General features: G+C 45.2%; 1 protein-coding gene and 1 long non-coding RNA gene across 8 annotated transcripts in view; one reads left to right on the top strand and one right to left on the bottom strand.

Moving 5' to 3' along the window:
* Window positions 1-755: 755 nt before the first annotated feature.
* On the bottom strand, window positions 756-25660 carry LOC140907110 (uncharacterized). 2 transcript variants are annotated; one of them, XR_012157379.2, is made up of 5 exons: window positions 25332-25660; window positions 17850-18095; window positions 14051-14143; window positions 13454-13590; window positions 756-1989 (listed from the first exon to the last, which is right to left on the bottom strand). It is a non-coding gene; the product is annotated as an uncharacterized LOC140907110 (long non-coding RNA). The 2 variants fall into 2 exon arrangements; XR_012157378.2 differs by lacking the exon at window positions 756-1989 and having other exon boundaries at window positions 12559-13590.
* Window positions 24912-25935, top strand: part of TRIO (trio Rho guanine nucleotide exchange factor) — a 403258-nt gene continuing 402234 nt past the window's right edge. For 2 of the 6 annotated variants that reach the window (XM_073332319.2, XM_078851638.1), the window contains exon 1: window positions 24912-25661. In XM_073332319.2, the coding sequence (XP_073188420.1) occupies window positions 25553-25661 (109 nt within the window). In that variant the 5' untranslated portion in view covers window positions 24912-25552. The remainder of the gene's footprint in view (window positions 25662-25935) is intronic. The other 4 variants (XM_073332320.2, XM_073332315.2, XM_073332317.2 and 1 more) reach the window with 4 other exon arrangements.

The following is a 25935-nucleotide window of genomic DNA, read 5'->3' as shown; positions in this document are numbered from 1 at the left end:
ACCGGAAACATAAAAAAAGTCCACCTGTGGAACATGTTGCCGGAGTGAAGAGTCAAACACAAAGGTTGGAAATAATCGAAAGATAGTGTTAGGATCAACAATATACAAAGGTACATATGCCAATGTAAAGGTATATCTTCTGGACGTAAGTGGATCACAACTGTTACCAGATATGCCCGTTACTTTGGGGTATGCTCATTGATTAGGGTTACTCGTCTGGGGGTTGGGGGGTGGGGGTTTCTGTAATTCTATTAATGTACTGCGTATGTCACTTGTGTGTTCATATGGAACTCTACTCCTTCCTTCTGCAAGTCCCCTCCCAATGGAGCTATCCTGCAGGACCTAGGTTCCCCAGGACTGGGTTTCTCCAGTCCTAGAACCAGATGAACACACACACACAGACTAACAGAGCAAGTCTGAGCGGACCGCGTCAATCAGCACTCTCAAGCTGATTCCCTTATATGCCCCTGTACTCAATGGGCTGGGTCAAGCAGCACCCCATTATGTGCCACAGGTTTAACACATCCCTGTCCCCACTTTCATGTCACAATTGTACTGGTATGAGCAAACCCCACAGTATTATTGGGCGCTACAGGGATCTTTTAGCTTAGGTAACAGAAGGGTTGCTGCAGAGTAACTGCGGGAAGCTAAAAACACAAAAGAGTAAAGTTCAGAGAGAGAGAGAGAGAGAAGCAACCAGCTTAACCATAAAAGTTATTTATTGAATAATAGTGATAACTACACAAGGAGGGCTAAACAAACCTAACAGTTACATTTTTAAAGGCTAATACCTGAAGTAGAAAAGAAGAGGGGGGGGGATCTCACCCACTCCATGAGGCTTGAACTCGTCGGGGTTCCCAGGTGATAGTGGTAGCTCAGGGTCCTGAGTGCTGGAGACAGGCAGAGCCCCCAGCACGATCAGTCAGGAGATGGAGTCCCAGTGGAACTGTTGCAGAGTTTGGATCCATGCATCAGAACACTGACTGGAGGGTGAGTAGGGATTTTTGTAGAGAAAATACAATGGTTCAAGGGAGAATACTAGATTTGTTTATAGGTAAACTGATGACTCAAGGGTTTTGTTTAGGCTAGACAATAGGAGCTGATCACTCTTGGCTATGGGTGATGTTTTCTTCCAGGGAGCTCACAATGCAACTAGGCTGCTTCAGTATTTTGGATATCAATGAAGGATTCATTACTAGAATTGGTCTGATAATTGCTGAGCTGGGTGTGTGCAGGTGTAGGTTCATTAATATCTGGAACAGAAATTCCCATGATGCAGTGCTTCTCTGCTTTTCTGGTCCCACAGTTCAGTGCGGTTCTCTGTTCTTCATTCTTTATACTAATCCATGTCCCATCTTTCATGCAGATGAGGCTAGGGGAGTTGTCTCTGTTCTTCATTCTGTATACTAATGGAGATGTCTTAATCTTGTCACCCTTGTCAGGGGGGATCTAGGTGTGCCTCCCAATGCCCTTCACTGCTCTCTGCAAGCCTTTTCTCTGATCGGTTTTGGTTCAAGCAGAGACTGGTAGTGGGGGGTGTCTGTCATGAGTCAGACAGGCTAGATACTGGGCTCTGGTTCCCCAAAAACACAGAGCTGACTGGTATCACAGCATGTCAACATGTCATCAAAAGGAAAACTTTTCCTCACTTTTACAATTCAAAACTGCTAGTGTCATATCCATCACGTGGAAATTGGTCTTCCTTGGAAGCAGTAGTTATTGGTGTGCCCCTAAAGTGCAAATTTAAGATTGATAATTACCTGTTCTGTTCATTCCCTCTGGGGCACCTGGTATTGGCCACTGTTGGAAGACAGAATACGGAGCTATATGGACCTTTGGTCCAACCCAATATGGCTGTTCTTATGTCAAAACAACCATCAGTTTAACTGTTCTGGTTTTGATAACAATATTTCTACAAGTCAAATAGAAGCTTCTCAGCAGAAGTGCCAGGAACTGGCTCATGGTGGGAGAAGTGACTCAGTTCAGCTTCTGTAAAAAAATAAAATAAAATTATAAAAAGGTACAGGATATTTCTGTTTATCTCAATTGCTAATCATGCCCACTCAAAAACTTGAGAGCTCGTCTTTAATTTTGTCTTCTGCTTGTATGTTGATTTGTTCATCATTGAAAGTATACAATAAGGACAGGCCATATTATGAAATTCCTCATTGTGCCAAAAAAACCCACTCTCTAATCTCAAGGGAGAGAAAACTGTCTGATGTAAACTGGCATTGTACCAACAGTGGAATAAAATTGGCTCAAGTGTGTTGGAGGAGCTCTGGGAAAACAGCTCACTCATTTAGTACTACTGCAAAGCTAACAGCCTATTTTACAGGGCTTAGGCAAATTCTGCCTAAACAATGGAGTGGTCTCCAAAGTGATTAGTAATTATGGTATGTTCTCCAGGTAAAGTTCAACTCTGGGCATAAACTAAACTTAAAATATCAATCCTCTGATTCTCAAAACTACATAAATGTTTAACCTCACATAAAAGCACTTAATTATAAAATGCCAACCTTAAGTACATCTGTTGCCTACCATTAAATACACAAAAACGACATGTTACATAAACATTGTAATGACCAGGGTAGTATAAACAAACCAGTCACTTGATTCTGGGACTTCTCAACTGTATAATAAATTATACAATGCAACAGTTACAGGAGATTGTAATGCGTTGCCCACCTTAGGATGCCACCTGACATGCTGAGATACCACTCAGCCTCCCTGGGCACCCTTTTTACCTGTCTTGCTGAGCCAGGCTATTAAGCCTCCTCCAGCACACACCCATCTGCAGAATGACACAGACACTGAGATCAGCTCTGGGAAGACTCCGCTTAAGGGACTTGCCCAAGCACTCAGGTGTCCACCTCCCTTGAAGTGCAGACCCAAAGGTATATTATGAAATTCGCCTCCTCCCTCAATGTGGAGGAAGGATTGCACAGCCTCTTACCTCCTGCCCCCAGTTATGAATTGCACAAACTGGGTTATATTATAAACAAGAAATAGGGTTATTAACTACAAAAGGTGAATTTTAAGGGAATATAAGAGAGAACACACAAAACAAAGCAGATTACTGAGCAAATAAAACAAAATATGCAAGCTACACTCAATATACTTAAGAAACAGTTTACAAAATGTAATTTCTTACCCTAAATGTTATTTTAGGCAGGTTCCAAAGTTTCTGTAGCTTAGAGTTACAGTTATATTTCTTTTCAGACTGGACCCCTGTCTCAGTCTGGACTCCCCTCTAGCCTTCCCTTCAGGTGTCTTTAGCGATCTTTCTTCTTGGGCACATAGGCTATGGAGAGGAGGAGTCCCGTTTGCCTTTCTCCCCACCCTTAAATAAGGTTTACATAAGGCGGGAATCCTTTGTTTCCCAAACTTGACCTCTCCCCTTTCAGTGGAAAGTTACAAGAAGTCCAAGAAAATGTTTAGTATCAGGTGACAAGACCACCTGACCTAGTAGTGTCACAGTTACATCCCAGGATGCCTCCCAGGAGGGAGAGAGATTAGTATCTTCACAGTCTTGTTGTTCCTTCCTGATGGCCTGTTGTCTGGTGGGTGTCTTCCCAATACACACCCAGTTGTAATTGTTACTGTGACCGGGATCCTAGTGGGGAGCCAGCTGTGGTCACGCAATTAGGGTGAACTGCAAAGAATGGGGCAGACAATCCCCATAAAGCTGGTGGATATTCCAATACTTAGATTTACCAAGCCAGCATAAAACAGCTTCTTTATTACCTTACTGGTTACTCAGAAGTCCAAACAACACAGTTCCCTTAAAGTGATCCAGCCTCAGGCCTCCATCCAGGTACTCAAGTCAAATATAATGAACGTTTCTGTAAACGTTTATTTCATTTATTTATTTCTGTTTATTTCATCATATAAAAGAAAAGGTTCTACCAATCCCAAAGGATTACCTCCCAGGTTAATGAATGTTTCAGATCTTACTCAAATACACACTATAACCAATTCGTATTAACTAAACTAAAATTTATTAAAAAACAAAAGAGAGAGAGTACGGTTAAAAGATCAATATACATACAGACATGAGTTCAATTAATTTAGGTGCAGATTCATAGCAGAGATGGTGAGCTTTGTAGTTGCAAAGAGTTCTTTTAGAAATAGTTCATAGGTCCAATGTCCAAATCGCATATTCAGGGCATACCAGCATAACTGGGACCTCAGTCTTGCGACTCAAACTTCCCCTGATGAAGCGTAAGCAGATCTGAGATGACAGAATCAGGACCCCAGGATCTTTTATACAATTTCATGTCTTCTTTTGTAAGGTGTTTTATGTCATTTGGTGTAAAAGAGCAAGAAGACCACTGGATCTAGGTCACGTGGTATAGCTGAGAGAGACTATATAAGGGGAGAACACACCTTAAGCAGTGCTGTCCTTCTGAGCGGCAGCCCATGAGATGCGCGCTTCGAGAGACAACGTACCATCAAAAGAGCTTACCTGATTTCCATACACGGTGCTCCATAACCATGGTTCATCCAGATTCCGTGTTCCTCTTGCTGACCATTATCTAGGTAGTAGGCAGTCCAGGATCCGATGTTGCAGTCATGCAGCCTGTCTCTGTCTGGAGGTCCATCCGCAAGTATCGTAACATCATTGTTAGACACTCATATTTGTACGGTGATCTGGTAAGACTCTGTTCGGGATCCATTGGATACAATGAGCCAGATGGTCATTGGAATAAACGTCCCTGACTGGGTAGAAGGTTAGCGAGGAGGTTTCTGCATCCGATGCAAGGACGCCTCTGAGGCAGCGACAGCGATTGTCCTGACACCGGTTGGTGGACTAGGCAGGCTCAGAAGTAGGATGCTATCCGAGGAGGGGAAACATTTGTTTCCTTGGGTGGGATCTGCAAAATAGCAATCCCCCTGTGTGAGTGGTGTGAGATTGTGGGTGTGAGCCTCTGGGGAAGACGGACTCCCTTGCAGGACCCTCACTCGGGGTGCACGAATCTGTGGGTGTGGGATTAGTAAATCCTGTCCCCCACCCAAGGGTGTGTGGAGAAACACCTTGTTAAAATACCTTGAGGTGGGTCTGTGTGTGTGTGTGTGTTCGTTCCCCAATTGATTGAGTCCCTAACTAAAGAAGAAAAAGTTAACCTGCCAGGGTAGGATGGCAGAGAACGTGGTTGGAGTGACGGGCTGGACAAGGCAATTAAATAAAAATTCCATTGACTTCTGTATTGCTTTATTTGGGAAGAATAAAAACCCCAGGACTTATGATCTGTTCAGTGGGGAGAATGCTATGGTTAAACTGTGCAGAACATGGGAAAGGTATATGATGTCTAAGCCTTCCCCCACTAAAAAGTCTAAGAAGATAGCTTTGCTCTTCAGGTTGGGTATGACTGCAGAAGAGCTGGATAGGCAACTGAGACTGAAACAAGAAGCCACTTCTCAAGCTCTAAGTGTAGCAGCTGAAAAGGAAGCTGAGGTAGGAAAGCTTGGCTCCCAGCAGGCGGCTGCAACAGCCCAGATTGCTAACTTGACAATGCAGCTTAACCAGTTATAATCCCAAGTGCAGGAGTTGAATGGTAACCTCCTGAAAAAGGAGAAATATATATGCTGTCAAAAAAATTAGAAGGCTCTCAAGCTGCAACTAGAGAGTTAATGAAAGAGGTAAAGACAGCAAGACAAGGAACATCTGTGAACGGTATGCATCCGATGAAGTGAGCTGTAGCTCACGAAAGCTCATGCTCAAATAAATTGGTTAGTCTCTAAGGTGCCACAAGTACTCCTTTTCTTTTTGTGAATTATAGTGTATGTGATCAAAAGATAAGAATGTTGAAGCAAAGGTTGCAGCATATGCAGGGTGTCATAAATGCTGTAAAAACTGACCCCGTAAGAGAGTATGAGACTGGTATATCTATTGACTTGAATGGGAGTGACACAGAAAGAGAAATGTTACCTCCTCCTCCTAAGTATACTAGGAATTAATCTGTTTCCCCCTCAGCACCAGAGGAGCCACATGAGTCTTGGGGAAACTAGGAGGGGAATTCAATTCACCCTCTGATTGCTCCAATAACCACTACTGTGGTTCATTATGGACATGGCAAACCCTCGGAAATGAGGTATGAAATCCGTGCCCTGGGGCCGGAACAGGTGCGAGCTATGAGCAAGCACATGGGTCCTTTTATAAAGAAAATGCATTGGATTGGCTGGCAAAGCTTAGTGTGACCGCCAATTTAAGTTTTGAAGACACAGTTGAGTTGGTAAAAGAAAGTATGAGCACTGATGAGTTCGGGGCCCTCCTACAGAGGTGCAGGTGGCTAGTGTTCAGGAATCTGTATAAATTTACCTTGCCATTATGAAGCTGTACTACCCATATGAAAATCTTAGGGGCAAGATGTATGCTGACAAACAGAGGATCTCAGAAAGACCACAGAAATTCCTTGCCAGGAAACGATTACTATATTGGCTTACAGGTCAGCCTCTGATAGTAAATGGAGTTGTTGTGTATGATACCTCCGAATTCCAGGAGATGTTTGTTCAGAGTTTGCTCCCTGCAATTAAAGTGGCCATGGGAACTGCGAATCCCAGAGTAACTCATCTCAAAGAATTGGAAACCAGAGCTCAAGAAGCGTATGATCTATATAGGGAGGCTTACCCTAGCGGCAATAACATCCTGGGACACAAAAAGAAAGTGGCTGCTATAAAAGGTGGGAATGATGGGAAGGCTAGTTATTGAAAGAATGGCAAAAATAGAGATCCTGACTATGGGTTTAGATTAGCCTTATGGATAAAACTCCTCAAGTACGAGCCCATAGAACAACTAGATGGTCTGCCAACTCGAGCCTTGCTGATAAAGCTAGCACGGTATGAGGGAGAGGATCTAGCAAGGGAGGAAGCGGTTCGTAGAGAGGAAAGAGCACCACCCCAAAGCTCCCTCTGAAGCCACCAAGCTCTCCCTTCCCCATTGCATGTGGCCACTATTGTAAATGATAGGTGGGGAAGGCAGCAACTAACATCTGCCTGCAAGGGGAGTTCGGTAACATCAAGCAAACAATGCTGCTGGACACTGGGGACACAATGAGTAGAATTTGCACAAAAGCAGCTCCTTCAATAAAATAGCTACCGCTTAGAGCACGGGTGGGCAAACTTTTTTGCCTTAGGGCCACATCGGGGTTCCAAAACTGTATGGAGGGCAAGGTAGGGAAGGCTGTGCCTCCCTAAACAGCCTGGCCCCTGCCCCCTCTCTGCCCCCTCCCACCCCCTGACTGCACCCCTAGAACTCCCGACCCATCCAACCCGGCCTGCTCCCTGTCCCCTGACCGCCCCCCCGGAACCCCCACCCCTAACCGCCCCCCTGAGACCCCACCCCCTATCCAACCCCCCTGCTCCCTGTCCCCTGACTGCCCCAACCCTTATCCACACCCTCGCCCCCTGATAGACCCCCAGAACTCCCATGCCTATTCAACCACCCCCTGCTCCCTGTCCCCTGACTGCTCCCCAGGACCCTCTGCCCCTTATCCAACCCCCCACTCCCCACCCCCTTATCATGCCTCTCTGAGCAGTCAGGTACATCTCACACACCAGTCAGGTACATCTTATCTGGAAAGGCAAATGGCGGCTGGGTGTCCAATCCCCGTCTCACCGGTTGGACTCTGTGCTTGTTCAACCAGGAGGTGAGGGTTCATCAAGTGCCGTCTGTGTCCGCTGTACCATTTGCTCTATTGTCAGAAGGTGAAGACCACGAGTGCCCGGTTCCATTGGAGGAGAATAATACTATCAAGTCTCCATTCCAGCTAGAGACCTCATATGAAGTAGCTAAAGCAGTGGGTCGTGACATATGGGTCGTTGATGGGAGCTGTTTCCATCTAAAAGGCACCCCCCATACAGGTTATGCTGTATTCCAGGTAGCAACAGACAGGGTTTTGCAAAGCACTGTGTTGCCCCATTCTGCCCAGGCAGCAGAAGTTGTTGCCATAGTAGCCACTTTGGATGCTGTGGATAGAGACTCTGTGATAATGATTTGCTCAGATTCTGATTCGGTACTGAGGGCCCCCATTGACTGGATGATGGTGTGGATGGCTCACAGCACACATACAACAAACCAGTAGCCCATTCCAAATATCTTATTCATGCCTGGAAACTTGCTGAAGGCAGCAGAGCTTCAACTTTCCTTTTTAAGGTACGGGCTCACCGGAAGAACATGGCCGAGGTATCCAGACTTAACAACCAGGTGGATGGCCTAGCCAAAGAGGCAGCATTAATGGGCCCGGACATGTTGTGGGTAAAATTGGACAATGTTAAGTGCTCACTGCAACCTGCAGCTGTACAGCAACAACTTGACATTTTGCAGATGCAAAAGAAGGACAAAGAGATTCAGGATCTACTCTCTCAACATGTCATAGGGGTACCAAATATCTGAACATAAAAGAGGACTGATAACGGCAAATTGAGCAGAGGTGAAAGATGACCTTCCAATATTGGTAGTTCTGGGCTGTCTACATAAGGAACTTATAACTTTAATGCACCAACAAGGTCATTTTGGCATCAAGAAGGCAGTAAAAAGGCTCCTCACTGTTGGGTGGTGGCCAGACATCACAAGGGATGTAGAGTATCATATCTGGAATTGTTTGGCATGTGCGCAGAACAACCCAGACCATCCTGTTAGGAAGGGACCTGTCATCCACCAGCCCACTGATTGTCCCTGGTATTGGATCCAGGTGGACTACATTGGCCCACTACCACACACAGGGCAGTGAAACTGCAACTGCCTTGTGGTAGTGGACCCATTTTCAAAGTGAGTGGAGACCTACCCTTCCAAAAATAATACTGCAGCCACCACCGCACACCTGCTTCTGGAGCAAACATTTTCCTGGTATGGCCTTCCAGAGGTCGTCGACTCTGACCAGGGACCCCACTTAGTGTGTGACCTGGTTAAGAACATTTGCCTTGCACTTAACAGCAAACAGCGTCTCCACAACGCTGGACATCCCCAGAGCTCGGGGCTCATTGAGTGGGCTAATAGGAAAATTAAAAGAGTATTAAGGAAGATCATAGAGCTCGCAGGAAAGAATGGGGATAAAAAGCTACCCTTTGTCCTAATGGCCATCAGGTCCTCAATTGGAGCACACGGATTTACATTCCATGAGACCTTTACAGGTCGGCCAATGAGGACTCCTGAGTTGTGGTGGCTAGGGGGGGTACCACCTGATAACTATCAGCTCCGGGTACAAATAGACCAGTACATAACCCAGCTGTTGGCTAAAATTAGTGATGCTCAGAAGGAGGTAACTACCCAGTTAAAGCGGAAGATATGTCAAATGGACAAAAGACTGAATGCCAACCTAAAATTTCATGTATAGCATGTTGGAGATAAAGTTTTATTTTAATTCTACTCAGAGAAACATCACCCTCTGAGTCCCCGCTGGGTAGGCCTCGTAGTTATAACCAAAAAGGCCAGTCCAACAACGTATCAGGTCGAGTTAAAATCTGGCAAGAGATGGGTTTTTAAATGGTTCCATTCGTCCCAACTAAAGGAATGGAAGGGTGGTGTGGGCCCCTAAATCTCTGCTCTGTCTATTCCAGGAAATTCATGCAACCACCTGGATTGGAAAATGTTAAATGTGTTAATATTGTTGTTTGTTAGATTTATGGACTCTCTTATTGTAAATAAGAATGAACACTTGTATTGTAAAGTGAACAATAGGATGGCTGAGAGATGGGATACACCTGTAGGGGTTTATGAATATAATTATGAGTTGCTAGAATCCATGTATAATTAAACTGATGATTATGATGAAGATGCGGTATATAATCCCAAGGACAGAAGTATACTGATGAATAAAGCTCTGTTGAGCTCGGTCTTGAAAGGGATTATATCTGTATATGCCTATGAGGATACTGGCTGTTGTTATCTTGTATGGGCAGAAAAAAGGGGTAACACTTCATTAATGGCCTTCACAGCAGATGACGAATGGAAGCATGAGTTCATATTAGATAAGGATGCACAAATTAAATCTATAAGGAAACGAGGGGGCAATTGTTCATGGCTCTTCTATGACACTTTCCTACAGAGATGCTCTAGGTTTATTGAGGTTTGGGAGCTGTCCAAGTGTCTGTCCGTCCTAAGTGACCTCCCTCTACAGGTAAATCCTGGGGATTTAAGTGTAATGGTTTAAATAGGCATCCGTAATGTTAATCAAACCTTTATAAATGCCCATTTGTATTTGCCATCAGGTCATTATCTAGCAACTCTGAAATGCAGCCATTGTATAGAACCATGTTAGTAATTATAATGCCAGTATCATGAATGGGTTTTGTAAACAGCTTCCCTGTTGTATGTATTGGGAAAGCTCGTGTTACAATGTTATCAAATGAGACAGGTGACTAGGTTATCACAAGTCTGTATGGAACTAAGGTCAAGGTAAAGATATCTGTGGTACCTAGATCATATACAAGTTCGGTTGGACCGATGGTGGTCAGACAGAATGTTAGAAAAGTACTGATGATAAATCCAGTATATTCCATCAAAAGGTTAATACAGTAATGCCTGTACAAATTTCCATACACAATGTTAACCAAGGATGTTTTGCATACACTGCACCTCTAATTGCAGGATGGAGTGCTTGGGTGCAAGGAGTGGTTCCATCATCCAACTCTCTCATAAGGAAACCTAGGGATACCTTATCTAAATATTAGGAGGGGTCAGAACTGGACTAGGCATGTTAAATACGATAGATGATCAGATCCTAGCCAATAAATAGGAGCTTTGGGCTATGATATAGCCTCTTTATCACTCTCTCTTACTACCTCATTAAATAGGAGTAGTGAGCTTGTTTATCATATAGCCAATACCTTACCTTCCTGGATGCAAATTCAGGAGACAGATCACATCAGCATCATAGGGGCCTTAAACATTCTTCAGTCTAACATCTCCCTCACTTTAGCATGTGTGCAAGCTCAGCAATGGATTCTAGATGTGGCTAAATCTATTGTGAGGGACTGCCTGAATGGGCTTATTCCAGTAGAGATAAGGCATGTTTTGTGGAACCATCTCACTCCCTTTGAGCAAGAACACCAGGGGTGGTGGAAGTTAATTAACTTCACTTACCTCCACCGCAACCATTCAATAATTGCTTATGTGCTGACCTTAAAAGCAGCAAAGAAGGAATGTGTTTACCCTTTAGTGCCCATAGGCTTAAATGTGGGACAAACTGTACTTATTCCTATGGCTATCAGCAAATGGGTCCATCGGAAGGGTGAGGAATACCACACTGTGAACCTCCAGTCTTGCTTAGAAGAAAAGGGCCTAGGCTACATTTGTAACACTGAAGTTTTGGAAGGATCCCATGTATATTTAAATGCTCAAAAAGGAATGTGTCATTATAAAATGCACTCTTCAGATTTTAGTCACTCCTACATCGTGCTCACGAATGACCATTGTTTATGTTTAAGCAGTTGGTGCAGTGAGTTACTGTAAATAGTTATCATAGAATTACACACGACCCCTCCATCAACCTTTGTCTGGGCTCCATATTTTCCATCAAGGGTTGTTATATAGACTTTGTCTGACATGACATCACCACCGAGACTATAGATGTATAGTATACTTTATATCCAGTCATATATATTATGTCAGTATACTTTAGATCCAGTTCACCTTGGAGCACATATAGCAGCCCTAAACCAATTTATATTCCACCCAGAAATGAAGGCCCACTTAAAGCAAATTGAGAAGGAAGGGAAAGAGGTATTGCTGACAGTGCATCTGCCTTTAATCAGATTAGGCAGGTGTTAAAGCGAATCAAAGATGAGACTGCTTCTAGTCAGTGGTGGGAGAATCTATTTGGGGGATTGAAAAATTGTAATGATGTATGGAATATTATGTTTCATCCTATTATTGTGGTCCTAATCATCCAATTTGTAATCATTGTGTACTTGATCTGCCTTACCGTGTCGATCAAAAGAAAAACAGCTGTTATCTATAGCTTCTGTGCCTGTATCATCTTTTAAGTTAAGTAATGTCTATGGAATGTGATGGTTAAACTTCTATGTATATCCCTTTACTGTCAAGGAGGGGAAATGTAAGGTGTTTTATGTCATTTGGTGTAAAAGAGTGGGAAGACCACTGGGTCTAGGTCACGTGTCTGATGGGTTGGATCACAGAAACCCCTTTGGGACTGCCACCTGATATGCCTAGACTACCTCTGAGCCCATTTTTCCTGCCATCTTGGGACTTCAGTACCTTGCCTTGTTTGAGCCAGACACCCATGCCTGCTGCAAACACAGATCCAAGTCTGAACCACGTCCCCCACAAACTGCAGGCTTAACTGAAAACAGCTTACGAAGTACTCCTGTCTCCAGCACTCAGATCCCCAAGTCCCAATGGGATCCAAACCCCAAATAAATCCATTTTACCCTGTATAAAGCCTGTACAGGGTAAACTCATAAATTGTTCACCCTCTATAATACTTATAGAGAGATATGCACAGCTGTTTGCCCTCCCCCTCAGGTATTAATACTTACTCTGGGTTAATTAATAAGTAAAAAGTAATTTTATTAACTACAAAAAGTAGGATTTAAGTGGTTCCAAGTAATAATGGAGAGAACAAGTAAATTACCAGACAAAATAAAATAAAACACGTAAGTCTAAGCCTAATACAGTAGGAAACTAAATGCAGGTAAATCTCACCCTCAGAGATGTTCCAAATAAGCTTCTTTGACAGACTAGCCTCCTTCTAGTCTGGGTCCAGCCATCACTCACACCCTATTTACTGTCCTTTGTTCCAGTTTCTTTCAGGCATACTTTGGGGTGGAGAGGCTATCTTCTGAGCCAGCTGAAGACAAAATGGAAGGGTTTCCCAGAAGCTTATACAGTTTCTCTCTGGTGGGTAGAAACTCCTCTCTCCCACTGTGTAGAATTACAGCTACTCGATGGAGTTTTGGAGTCACATGGGCAAGTCACATGTCCATGCATGACTCAGTTCTTTACAGGCCCATGCCATTGTCCACATGCTAGTTTGAATGTTCCCAGGAAAGCTCAGATGTGGATTGGCGTCTATCAAGGTCCACTGTTAGCCAAGTACTCCCAATTACTTGAATAACCCCTTCACATTATGTTGACCAGGTTTGCCTTAGGTGCTTCCTACAGCAAACACTTTCAATACAAGCATAGAGCCAACGCTCATAACTTCAGATATGAAAATGATACATGCATACGAATAGGTTGAATACATGCAGAAGAACACAACCTTTGCAAAGATATGTTACAGAGCATATGTAGCATAAAACGTATTCCATTTATGTCATATTTACATTTATAAGCATATTTCTAGAATGCATTATGGGGTGCAATGTCACAACAGGGTATGGCTGAGAGAGAGACTATATAAGGGGGGAACACACCTGAAGTGGTGCTGTCCTTCTGAGCGGCAGTCCGTGAGATGTGCACTTTGAGAGGCAACGTACCATCAAAACAGCTTACCTGATCTCCAGTCAAGGTGCTCCATAGCCGTGGTTCATCCAGATTCCGTGTTCCTCTTGCCAATCGTTATCTAAATAGTAGGCAGTCCAGGAAACAATGTTTTCAGTCACATAGCCTGTCCGTGTCCAGAGGTCCATCTGCAAGTATAGTAATGTAGGAGGAGAATTTCTGTATTTCTGTTCCGGTTGTTAATACCCACACGCCATCTTGAATTCCTGACAACGACTAGGAATCCAACTTGGCTGCCTTTCTTTCCCCTCCTTAGGTATAGTTTCCTGCCCTTTCTACCGAAAGGCGGGCAACCGGGCAACCATGTGACATGTGATTTGCCCAGTAACAGCAGGGCATATAAGGGTTAGCATGTTTGAGGGAAGGGGATGCCCATCTGAGTGGCAGAGTGCTGGATCACAGCAGTGTGTTCTACGCAGGTGCATAAGCCAGGACACTGTGTCTTAGGGTTGTGGGAGGCTTTAACACACTTGCACGCAAGGGTGAGCTGCTAGCTGCCACCCTCTCATCTGGATCTTACTTGCACCCATGACAACGCATGAGGAGGAGAAAGAAGAATCACCAGCATCAATCAGAGTTACCACCTACCTGTTGCCTGAGGTCCACTTCTCACCCTGCTGAGTTACCTGATCGGTTCCAGACCCGATCTGCGTTGTGAAGTCAGGAGGCTCCAGACACAAGCTGCAAGAAATGGTAGAGACCTTTTAAGTCCTCCATACCCCTTACCTGGGACCTGTCTTGGGAAGGGAGTAAACCCTTTTTGGTCACAGTCAGTACAGTTATAGTGTCACCTTTACCTGTTTACCTTATTACCTGTGTTGGGAGTCCTTTATAGCATACCCTGCTTACTTATCTTGTTTTCTAATGAACATACCTGAGCTTTACTCCTGCACTCCCTTGTTGGCTTTTATCTTGGGTGACCTTAAACCCCGATGATAGATGTGGGTAAAGAGATGAATATCTCGACTGGTCTCCAGCCATCCTGAAACCAGTCATCAGTAACACCGTTGTTAGTCACCCATAATTGGGTCTGGGCTCAATGCCCACAGTTCCAAGATCAACCACTGAGTTATTTGTTGTACTATCTTTCATTTAAAAAATCTTTCTTCAGTTTCATTTCCACATGTATCAGACATCCTTCCAGTGATTTGGAGGTGGGAGGTCCTTACAGGTGATAGATATTGAGTTGGGTCGAGCCATTACCATATGTGGCATACCTTTAACATTGCAACTTCTAGCCAAGCAACACTTTGACAAGTTGGGATTTCCTCGGGGAAGAATAGATAATTAGGATTACTTTGAAGGAGGTCCATCATTGGTACTTAGCTATACGAATTAACCTAAGGCCATTTGCTTATTCCTCCACCATTCACAGTATATTTCAAAGAGAGATGAATACCAAGATATCCTGTGTTTACAATTCATTTAAATGTTACGATGTTCTTTTGATCTCTGAACTATCAGAATACAGCAAGGACAGGGACTGTTGATTACATTGTTGACCCTCATCATACATGTATACATACACAAACATTATCTTCCCACTGTCTTTTGAGGGTTATTTATTTTGCAGGATGTTTAACCCTTTCTGGCCACGTGATACAGTTATATAGTCCATATTCCTAACTTTAGTTCCAGAAATGATACAGGCATACAAATTGGATAATCACATTCAGTAAATCATAACCTTTCCAATGACAGGTTTCAGAGTAGCAGCCATGTTAGTCTGTATCCGCAAAAAGAAAAAGGAGTACTTGTGGCACCTTAGAGACTAACAAATTTATTTGAGCATAAACTTTCATGAGCTACAGGTCACTTCATCCGATGAAGTGAGCTGTAGCTCACGAAAGTTTATGCTCAAATAAATTTGTTAGTCTGTAACCTTTCCAATGATATCCTACATGAGCCATCTTGCGTAAAGTACATCTCAGTTATGTCATATCCATATCAGAACCATATTTCCATAAAGAATATGGAGTGTAACGTCACAGAGATATTTCAGTTTAAGTGACTAAGGGCCTAGGCTTTTGGAGCAGGAAAATCCTAGTTGTATTTGCTACCATAAGATTCCAGTTGGCTTTGATAGAAAGACAACCATGAAGACCTACATTTCATGCATTATTAAACTAATCTGCTTGTGTTATGGGGGAATGCAACTTCTCTCACATTTCACATATATTTGTTCCCCTTTGTCAACCATACCTTTCAATTCCCACTAGTTTTGAATGTTTTCATAAATCTTCAGTGGCCTTCAGGCAGTCCAGTGCACTTCTTGGTCAGGCTTCAGGCCAACTGAAGCTCGTCTCAGTTAGCTTGACCAGACATAGAGCAAGCTGAGTTTACTCCCAAACAGGGGTGTGCCCAAGAGGGAGCAAGCAGGGGCATGGCCCCCCCAATACTCATTCGGGGAAGAGAACATCTCTGGCCCCGGGGCTGCGGAGGCAGAAAACTGAGCAAGCTCCTGCTGGAGCGGAGGGAAGAGTGAGCTCCTCCCGGGCCCAGGACACGGGGTGGGGGAAAGTGAGCTGTAGCTCACGAAAGCTTATGCTCTAATAATTTTGTTAGTCTCTAAGGTGCCCCAAGTACTCCTTTTCTTTGTCTCTATGTGGGTTCCCACCCTTCCTTCTAAATGGAAAAACACCAGGTTTAAGATGGATTCCAGTATCATGTGACATGTTCACATGTCCTGTGAGACTTCATTACTCACTGGCTGGCACCCAGATATACATAAAGGCTTACAAGTAAACAGAGCCATTTACAACCATTTGTCCTAGTTAAGGGGAGCCATCAAGATTCCAGGCCACCATTAATGGCCCACACTTTGCATAATTACAATAGGACTTCATAGAGTAAAACTTAATATTTCAAAAAAGAAAAGGAGTACTTGTGGCACCTTAGAGACTAACCGATTTATTTGAGCATAAGCTTTCGTGAGCTACAGCTCACTTCATCGGATGCATTCAGTGGAAAATACAGTGAGGAGATTTATATGCACACAGAACATGAAAAAATGGGTGTTTATCATGCACACTGTAAGGAGAGTGATCACTTAAGATGAGCTATTACCAGCAGGAGAGTGGGGGAGGGAAGAAAACCTTTTGTAGTGATAAACACCCATTTTTTCACGTTCTGTGTGTATATAGATCTCCTCACTGTATTTTCCACTGAATGCATCCGATGAAGTGAGCTGTAGCTCACGAAAGCTCATGCTCAAATAAATTGGTTAGTCTCTAAGGTGCCACAAGTACTCCTTTTCTTTTTGCGAATACAGACTAACACGGCTGCTACTCTGAAACCTGTTAATATTTCTAGCTTCAGATACAAGAATGATACATTAATACAAATAGGATGAACACACTCAGTAGATTATAGGCTTTGTAATGATGTCTTACAAGAGACCTTTTGCATAAAGCATATTCCAGTTACATTATATTTACACTTATATACGTATTTCCAAAAAACATATGGAGTGCAACATCACACCAATGTTTGAATCTTTTTGCTGTTGAAATATGCCATTGTCTCCAAAAACTTAACTGTTTGGTGGAAATATGAGTTTGGATAAATTACTGGGAGCAGGGGGAAGAGTGACTGGCCCCCTGGATAGCCCAGTAGTTAGAGCACTGACCTAGGAGCCTTAGGTTCCAGTTCTTGCTCTGCTGGACTCAAAGCCCTGATTTGAACCTAGGTCTCTACATCACAGGTGAGTGCCCAGCTACGGGGCTATGGTGTGTGTATGTCCCATGTTTCTTCATGGAAAAACTCAAAAAGGTCTTGGGTTTGTGACCCGTAGGAATCCTTGGCATTTGTGTGTGTAAGAAACTCTCCATGCAGCTCTGCAGCCAGCCCAGCTGGTTTCCACTCCCTAGGCAGTCTCTGACTTGCCCCTTCTCCCTAAGGTTACCACCTGGCCAGTATTTGACCAGGCTGGCCGGGTTTTTTTTAACGGATTTGCCAATTGCCAAAAAAATAATTTAATCTGCTGGGTTTTTTTACATGGGTATAAAGATTTGCATTATCATCACAGTACACTGGGATATCTAATGTTAAAAGTTTCTCTGTCCAGCTAAAGATGCTGCAGTATTTCCACTTCCGCAGTTTAAGTGATAACAGATCAAAACTTTTGAAAATACAGCAGCTGTCTACCCATCAACAAGCAAGCACAGAGCGCATGTGTGTGAGAGAAGGTTTGAGTCACACAAGACTGAAGAACCATGCAAAGCATATTAAATAATGAAAGCAGAGGTGCCGACTTTCTAATGTGCTGGGGAAGTGGGGGCTCGACACCCTGGCTTTGCCCCGGGCTCTGCCCCCACTCCTGCCTCTTCCCGCCCTGTTCTGCCCCCTCCACCAAGGAGGCTGGGCCCTCGCTCCTCCCCACCATTACCTTCTGCATGCCATGGAACAGCTGATCGCGGCGGGTGGAAGGCGCTGGGAGGGATGGGGAGGTGATGATCATCAGGGCCGCCATGGGTGGGAGGCGCTGGGGGAGAAGAGCGGGGAGCTAGCTGCCGGTGGTCGCTGAGCACCCCCCATATTTTTCCTGTTGGTGCTCCAGCCCTGGAGCACCCACAGAGTCAGCACCTATGAAGGGAAGATCAGGGTGATGGTGCAAGTGATCCCTCGACACCCCCTGGGAAAAAAAGCTTGCATCAGAAACTGCACATCCAGTGACAACTGGCTAAATGAAACAGACTACAAAGACTGGCTGGCAAAATGTGCTGATAAAACAAATGCCCATTGTACAATGTGTCAAGGTGTCTTTACACTGAAATTTGATGGAATTGATGCTGTTTGGAAATATTCAACTGGAAAAAAACACCCAACAGTTGTTCAGAGTGCAAAACAGAATGCATGCATACACAGGTGCTGACTTTCCAAACTGCTGGGGTGCGCTCGACCCCCGGCTCTGCCCCCACCCCACCCCTTTCCCCAAGGCCCCATCCCATCTCTTCCCACTCCCACCCCACATCTTCCCGCCCAGTTCCACCCCCTCCCCCAAGTGTACCATGTCCTTGCTCCCTGAGCCTCCAGCACGCTGTGAAACAGCTGATTGCTGCGGGTGGGAGGCATAGGGAGGGAGTGGGAGATGCTGATCCATGGGGCCCACTGGTGGGCTGGAGGCGCTGCAGGAGGGAGGAGCTGATAGGGGGGCTGCAGCACTCACCATTTTTTCCCCATCGGTGCGCCAGCCCTGGAGAACCTACAAAGCTGGCTTCTATGCACCAGCCCTGGAGCATATCAACATTTTTCCCATGGGGAAACACAGTTAAAGATGACGCTGTGGCTGCAAGTGAATTGGCCTATGTCTTTCGTGAAGTGAAGCATGACTGCAGTTTTTTGTCAATGACTGTGGCAGTTAAATAGGTACACACTGCTTCTGCTGTGGCAAATCAAATGAAGCTGAAAGGAACAAAAATCAAAAGTCTAGCTGAGAATGTGTTTTCTTTGGAAACAGGAGTAAAAAAAGCTAAAAGAAAGGTTCTCCCTTTGCAGTTGCTACTTACGCATCAAATGAAGGAAGCCAGAAGTTTTTTCCTTTGGTTACTTGGTGTTTTTTTAATATTGGAAGAGGCATAAACAACATCCTTTTGGATTTTTATGAAGAACTAGATGAGACATCGGAGTTGATTTCAGGAGGTATAATGAATGCCATAAATGAGCTTGGGTTGGACCTGAAAAATGTCAGTGCTTGTGGAGCCAATAACGCATCTGTGAATTATGGTAAGAACTGTTCTGTGTTTGCTGAACTCAAAGCTGTTCAACCACTGAAGATCCAAGAAGAAAAAGAGTACTTGTGGCACCTTAGAGACTAACCAATTTATTAGAGCATAAGCTTTCGTGAGCTACAGCTCACTTCCTCAGATGCATATCGTGGAAACTGCAGCAGGCTTTATATATACACAGAGAATATGAAACAATACCTCCTCCCACCCCACTGTCCAGCACATTTCATATTCTCTGTGTATATATAAAGCCTGCTGCAGTTTCCACGATATGCATCTGAGGAAGTGAGCTGTAGCTCACGAAAGCTTATGCTCTAATAAATTGGTTAGTCTCTAAGGTGCCACAAGTACTCTTTTTCTTTTTGCGAATACAGACTAACACGGCTGTTACTCTGAAACCTGAAGATCCAAGCTAACTGCAACTGTTATGTTTTAAACAATGCAGCAAAAAACCACATGAAAGCCCTCAGCTTTGACATGGAAGGTTTGGTTTTGAAGATTTTCAATGAGTTTTCATGTAGTGCAAAAAAAGCAGACCATCTCAAATTCTGCTTTGAATCTGTGGAGGAAGAGTATCAGCAAGTACTTTTACATGTGCCCATTCGCTGGTTAACCCTCTTCACTACAACTGAAAGGCTTCGGTTAAACTTCTTTTTCTTCTTTCATATGGCTGGTGGAGAGCAGCAACTACAGTTTCACTTGAAGTTAACTGAGTCAAATGGCTACATCAGGAGTGGCAGAATTTATTGCAGTAATGCCTACTTCCTATTTATACATTGGGCAGTAGGTGGTGATATGTTCCATAGTCTGTCGTGGAGAGCCACACTCGCACACTGGGGAGTCCTTGATTTTCGATTTGTGCATTAGATGTCCGCATCTACCATGGTTAGTTCAGAGTAGACCAAGAAGACCGTGGAAGGTTGAACCCAGGCACCTTCTGCATGGGATCTGGCACAAGGTGCTTATTTTTTAAGTCTTGTTTCGTCCAATCTGCTTTCCAAGTCTCCTTCTGATCGCAGCCTGATTGCATGAGGCTAAGCTAATGTTCCCAGAAAGGCTTGTGGGACATAAGGTGTTGGGGGGTGGGGCATTGTCAAGGTCTTGGTGGATAGGAAGACATCCATTTCCTGGATTCACTGAGCTTCGCAGAGTGCTACAGCAGTTCAGCATATCCTGTCCTAACATCGCGGGGGAACAATGTTAGAGAGAACAGGTAGCCATGGTGCTGGAGTCAAAGTAAGGGTTCCAGTGATGCACCGCATCACTGTATTCAGTTGGGTGTCAACAAGTCACATGTGGCTGCATCTGATCTATACCTGTGCACAATATTCAGCTACCGAATATAAAAGTGCTATTGCAGATGTTCACAACAGTAATGCCAATGCACCCCAGGTTGTACTTGTTAATTTCTGGATTATGTTGGGTCTCGTTTTTATCTTTGTAGTTACCTTCTCAAGGTGATTGTGGAAGGTGAGGATGTGGTCGAGTTTCACTCTGAGGTACGTTGGGATGTAATCATGTTGCATATTTTTACCACACAAAGCTACTTTCAGTGTGCTTTTGGCACTCCTATTATCAAGATGAAATGCACTTACTATTATTTTTTCCAAGGTTTGGTTTGAGCCTCCATTTCCAGAAGTATTGTTCTATAGCTCAGACTCCCTCAGTTAATGCTTTCTCAATATCATGCAGGTTTGGTGTTTGGATTGGCATGGCAAGATCATCTGCATATGCAAATTTGCATGATTTAGTTAGAGGCATGCCACTCATGTAAATATTTAAAAGGGTTGGTGCGAGTACAGAGTCTTGTAGTAGCCCGTTTATGGTATGGGGTGAGCTGGTCTTATTACTTAGGTACACCCACAGGTGTCTGCTAGCACGGTCCACAGCAGGCAAAGTGTTTGGTAGCAAGGTATAATTTTTTGCAAATTTCAGCATCAGGCCCTTCATCTATACAGTGTCATATGCAGATGACATGTCAACAAATTACCATTGCCTCACACCAGATTTCAGGGATCCATACTGTCCTGAAGGTAGCAGAGTACAATGTTGCTAACCACTGGAATCCTTTGGGGCCAAGATGGTAGAGGAGTGTATCAACAATTCTACCAGACACTTGCATCAATCCCCAGAGGAGAACCTTCCAGTGTCAACATTGAGGAAGTGAAAGAAGGACTTGGCGTTATGAAAAGAGGGAAGGCTGCAGACCCTGATGGTATTCTGCCAGAATTCCTCCTATGTAGAATTGGGAAGCTATGAAGGTGTACTACTCGGATCTTGAGGAATTGGACTGTGACAGGCTGATCTGGAGATTCATTGGCGATCAGAAGCATGAATTAAATGACAAGTTGATGCTTCCCAAGTACTACATTTATTTTGTTTGCATTCTGTCATGGCCATCTTTCAGAAGTCAATTTTCATTCTTGAAAAGGATTCTACGAATACCACAGAACTTTTTGATCTGATGTCAGATGTCAGAAGCCAGCTGATTGACAGAGCAAAGAATGAGTTTTTCGGTTATCAGGTGAACAGAGCTTTGCCACACTTGCCAAGGGAAGCCCAGGAAAAGTTCAGAAATGAAGCAAAGACTATGTACAATTGAGCAGTAGCTTATCTGGAGAAATGGTTTTCTTTCAAAGACTCTCCACTTAAGTCATTTTCCTGCCTAAACTTCAAGGAAGTGCCAGCATTTCATGACTTAATGAAGCTGCAAGACCTTTTGAAATTGAGTGCTGCTACTGTTGTAGATGGGAATGATTTCTACAGGGAGTTCTGTGTCTTAAGTACTGGTGTCCTGGCTCTAATGGAAGACGACAGTCTTGCTGGACCTGCTGATAAGTGGTACGCATTTTTCAGGATGGTGGAAGCCCCAAATGTCTTGAAAATTGTTCAGCATGTGTTTGCTGTTCCATGCAATAAGGCATTCATGGGGCGAATTTTCAGTTTGATGGGAAACCTCCGAACTGATTAGACTGGAATTGCCTAGGTGTTGAAGTGGTCAAAAGTGAGCTTTGCATTAGATGCAATCTTAGCTATTCCTGTCTGGAATTCTACAATGTTGCTGTTAAAAATAAATGGCTGGAAATGGCACAATCAGATGACAAATACTAATTCAAGAAATAAACTCACCTGATTGTCTTCATTTATAAAGTTCTAAAACATTCACGTATATAATTAAAATATAGAATCAATGCAGTTTGGGAAACAATAAAATCTCAACGGAGATGGAGAACACAAACCGCTTTGAGAAAATGGGGAGAAAATGATGTTCTCAGTCTTATCTATGTGTGTTATGGATGGTTTCAGAGTAACTGCCGTGTTAGTCTGTATTCGCAAAAAGGAGTACTTGTGGCACCTTAGAGACTAACCAATTTATTTGAGCATAAGCTTTCGTGAGCTACAGCTCACTTCATCGGATGCATAAGTGGAAACTGCAGAAGACATTATATACACAGAGACCATGAAACAATACCTCCTCCCACCCCACTCTCCTGCTGGTAATAGCTTATCTAAAGTGATCACTCTCCTTACAATGTGTATGATAATCAAGGTGGGCCATTTCCAGCACAAATCCAGGTTTTCTCCCCCCCCACTTTTTTTTCCAAAAAACACACACACAAACTCACTCTCCTGCTGGTAATAGCTTATCCAAAGTGACCACTCTCCTTACAATGTGTATGAAAATCAAGGTGGGCCATTTCCAGCACAAATCCAGGTTTTCTCACCCCCCCACCCCAAAACACACACACACAAACTCACTCTCCTGCTGGTAATAGCTATCCTGAAGGATGACCCAACACTCTCACAATCTTGGAGACAGGCCAGTCCTTGCCTACAGACAGCCCCCCAACCTGAAGCAAATACTCAACAACAACCACATACCACACAACAGAACCACTAACCCAGGAACCTATCCTTGCAACAAAGCCCATTGCCAACTGTGCACACATATCTATTCAGGGGACACCATCACAGGGCCTAATCACATCAGCCACACTATCAGAGGCTCGTTCACCTGCACATCCACCAATGTGATATATGCCATCATGTGCCAGCAATGCCCCTCTGCCATGTACATTGGTCAAACTGGACAGTCTCTATGTAAAAGAATAAATGGACACAAATCAGATGTCAAGAATTATAACATTCATAAACCAGTCGGAGAACACTTCAATCTCTCTGGTCACGCAATTACAGACATGAAGGTCGCTATCTTAAAACAAAAAAACTTCAAACTCCAGCAAGAAACTGCTGAATTGGAATTCATTGGCAAATTGGATACTGTTAATTTAGGCTTAAATAGAGACTGGGAGTGGCTAAGTCATTATGCAAGGTAGCCTATTTCCCCTTGTTTTTTCCTCCCCCCCCGACGTTCTGGTTAAACTTGGATTTATGCTGCAAATGGCCCACCTTGATTATCATACACATTGTAAGGAGAGTGGTCAGTTTGGATGAGCTATTACTAGCAGGAGAGTGAGTCTGTGTGTGTGGGGCGGGGGGGAGGTGAGTGAGAAAACCTGGATTTGTGCTGGAAATGGCCCACCTTGATTATCATGCACATTGTAGGGAGAGTGGTCACTTTGGATAAGCTATTACCAGCAGGAAAGTGAGTTTGTGTGTGTGGTTTTTGGAAAAAAGGGGGCGGGGGCTGAGAAAACCTGGCTTTGTGCTGGAAATGGCCCACCTTGATTATCATACACATTGTAAAGAGAGTGGTCACTTTGGATGGGCTATTACCAGCAGGAGAGTGCGTTTGTGGGGGCGGGGGCGGGGGGTGAGAAAACCTAGATTTGTGCTGGAAATGGCCCAACTTGATGATCACTTTAGATAAGCTATTACCAGCAGGACAGTGGGGTGGGAGGGGGTATTGTTTCATGGTCTCTGTGTGTATATAATGTCTACTGCAGTTTCCACGGCATGCATCCGATGAAGTGAGCTGTAGCTCACGAAAGCTCATGCTCAAATAAATTGGTTAGTCTCTAAGGTGCCACAAGTCCTCCTTTTCTTTTTGTGTTATGGCTGTAGATGCTACACGTGACTGGGGGGTGGGTGTTGCAGAGTTACTTTGTGGAGGGGGGCTAGGTGCCTTTCCATGGTGGTTACCCTACTTCTCCCCGCAGTGCGGGTGGGGGGCGAAAAGTGATGAATGCTGCCCTTCGCCCTGGGAGAGGGTGTGGGCTCAGGACTCGTCCCTTGCTCTGCTCATACATTTCCCACAGCAGGAGGAAGCTGCTGGGCTCTCCCTGCCGGAGATGGGACTGGCCTAGGGTGACCAGACAGCAAGTGTCAAAAATCGGGATGGGGGGGGGTAATAGGAGCCTATTTTAGAAGAAGACCCAAACATCGAGACTGTCCCTATAAAACGGGGACATTTCGTCACCCTAGGCTGGCCCCGCTTCCCCCATAGGTGCCTGGGGAAAATATTTTTGGGCTGTGGAGGCTGAGCCCGCCTCGCGCGCAGCCCCCAGCGGCAGCTGCCACCCCGCGGGGCTGGGCCCGGCTCCCCGCCCTGCCCCCAGCGGGCGCTGCGGCTCCGGCGCCACCGGCTGGGCGCGCAAGCGGGCCCCTCCCCGTCGGACGGACACAGCCGGGGGCGACTGCGCCCCTCCCGGGCTCGCTGCGGGGTTTCTCTCCCCGGGCACGGGGCGCCCCCTCGCAGGCGGGGATCCCCGGCCTCGGGCAGCCAATGAGAAGCCGCCTCAGCGGCGGGAGCCGCCCAGTGCCGAGCAGGCCCGGAGCGAGGCGGAGATCGCCGAGGCTCCCCCTCGGCGCTCCCCCTTTTCTCTTGCGCCCTTGTGCCCTGGGCGGGGATTCTCTTCCCTGATCCCCTCTCCCCCCCCCACCCCACTTGAAACCAAGATGGAGGATGGTGGCTGCTGCGGACACCACCGCTGCTCTTGCAGCTGCTGCTCCTGATCCCTGAAGAGGCTGCAACACCCCGGTTTCCCCTCCCACCAGCTTCCTGCTGCACTGATTGCAATCGCCCTCCATGCACTCACCCCCTTCCTCCTGCAATTGTCTCTGCTTCTGCTCTCCCTGCCTCTTGCCCGCATGCATTGAATCTGTGCGTGCACACACAGCCCCCTAGGTGGCTGCTGGAGGGTGAAGGGGGGACTCCCGTAGAGCTGCAATTGCACGCATACCTTCATGTCCCTGTATTTATTGTTGCCACTGGCAGCCACCCCCACCTCGGTGCATTACTCTGTTGCCTGGATTTCCGCGTTGGCTGCTGCTGGAAGGTGAAGCCGGGACCTGAAGACAAAACATAGACACACCTTCCTCTTCCCAGGCACCAGCGGGGGAGTGGATCAGGGTGGTGGTGGGGGGATCTTGTCTGGAGGAGCCGCCACTGCATGCAGCAGCCATGAGCAGCTCCACTACCACCACCTCCACGACCAGCAGCAGCAACGCCGGGGAAGGGGCTGAGGAGGCGGCCAAAGACTCTGCAGACATCGTTGCGTTTTTCCGATCCGGTGAGTGTACTTGTTTCCTTGGGACAGGAGAGATTTTGATGGGGGGAGGCGGACTGGGAGGCCACGATTTGCACCAGCTTGGAGGAGGTGGTGAAAAGTCTCTTTTCTCTTTCCTCCCCCCCAAGAGGGGGTGGGAGTGATTCGCTGCTTGGGAGCTGGCTTTGTGAGAAATGCAAACTGGTAGCTTACTGGGGGGAGGCTTTTCTTTCCCTCCCTAAGAAAGGAACACTCTGAATCTTTTGCATTTATAGTCGTGTATCGAGGGGGAGGGGTG

Source organism: Lepidochelys kempii, chromosome 2 (assembly GCF_965140285.1).
Source record: "Lepidochelys kempii isolate rLepKem1 chromosome 2, rLepKem1.hap1, whole genome shotgun sequence".
Lineage (NCBI taxonomy): Eukaryota > Metazoa > Chordata > Testudines > Cheloniidae > Lepidochelys > Lepidochelys kempii.
This window is presented reverse-complemented; position numbering and strand designations above follow the sequence as displayed.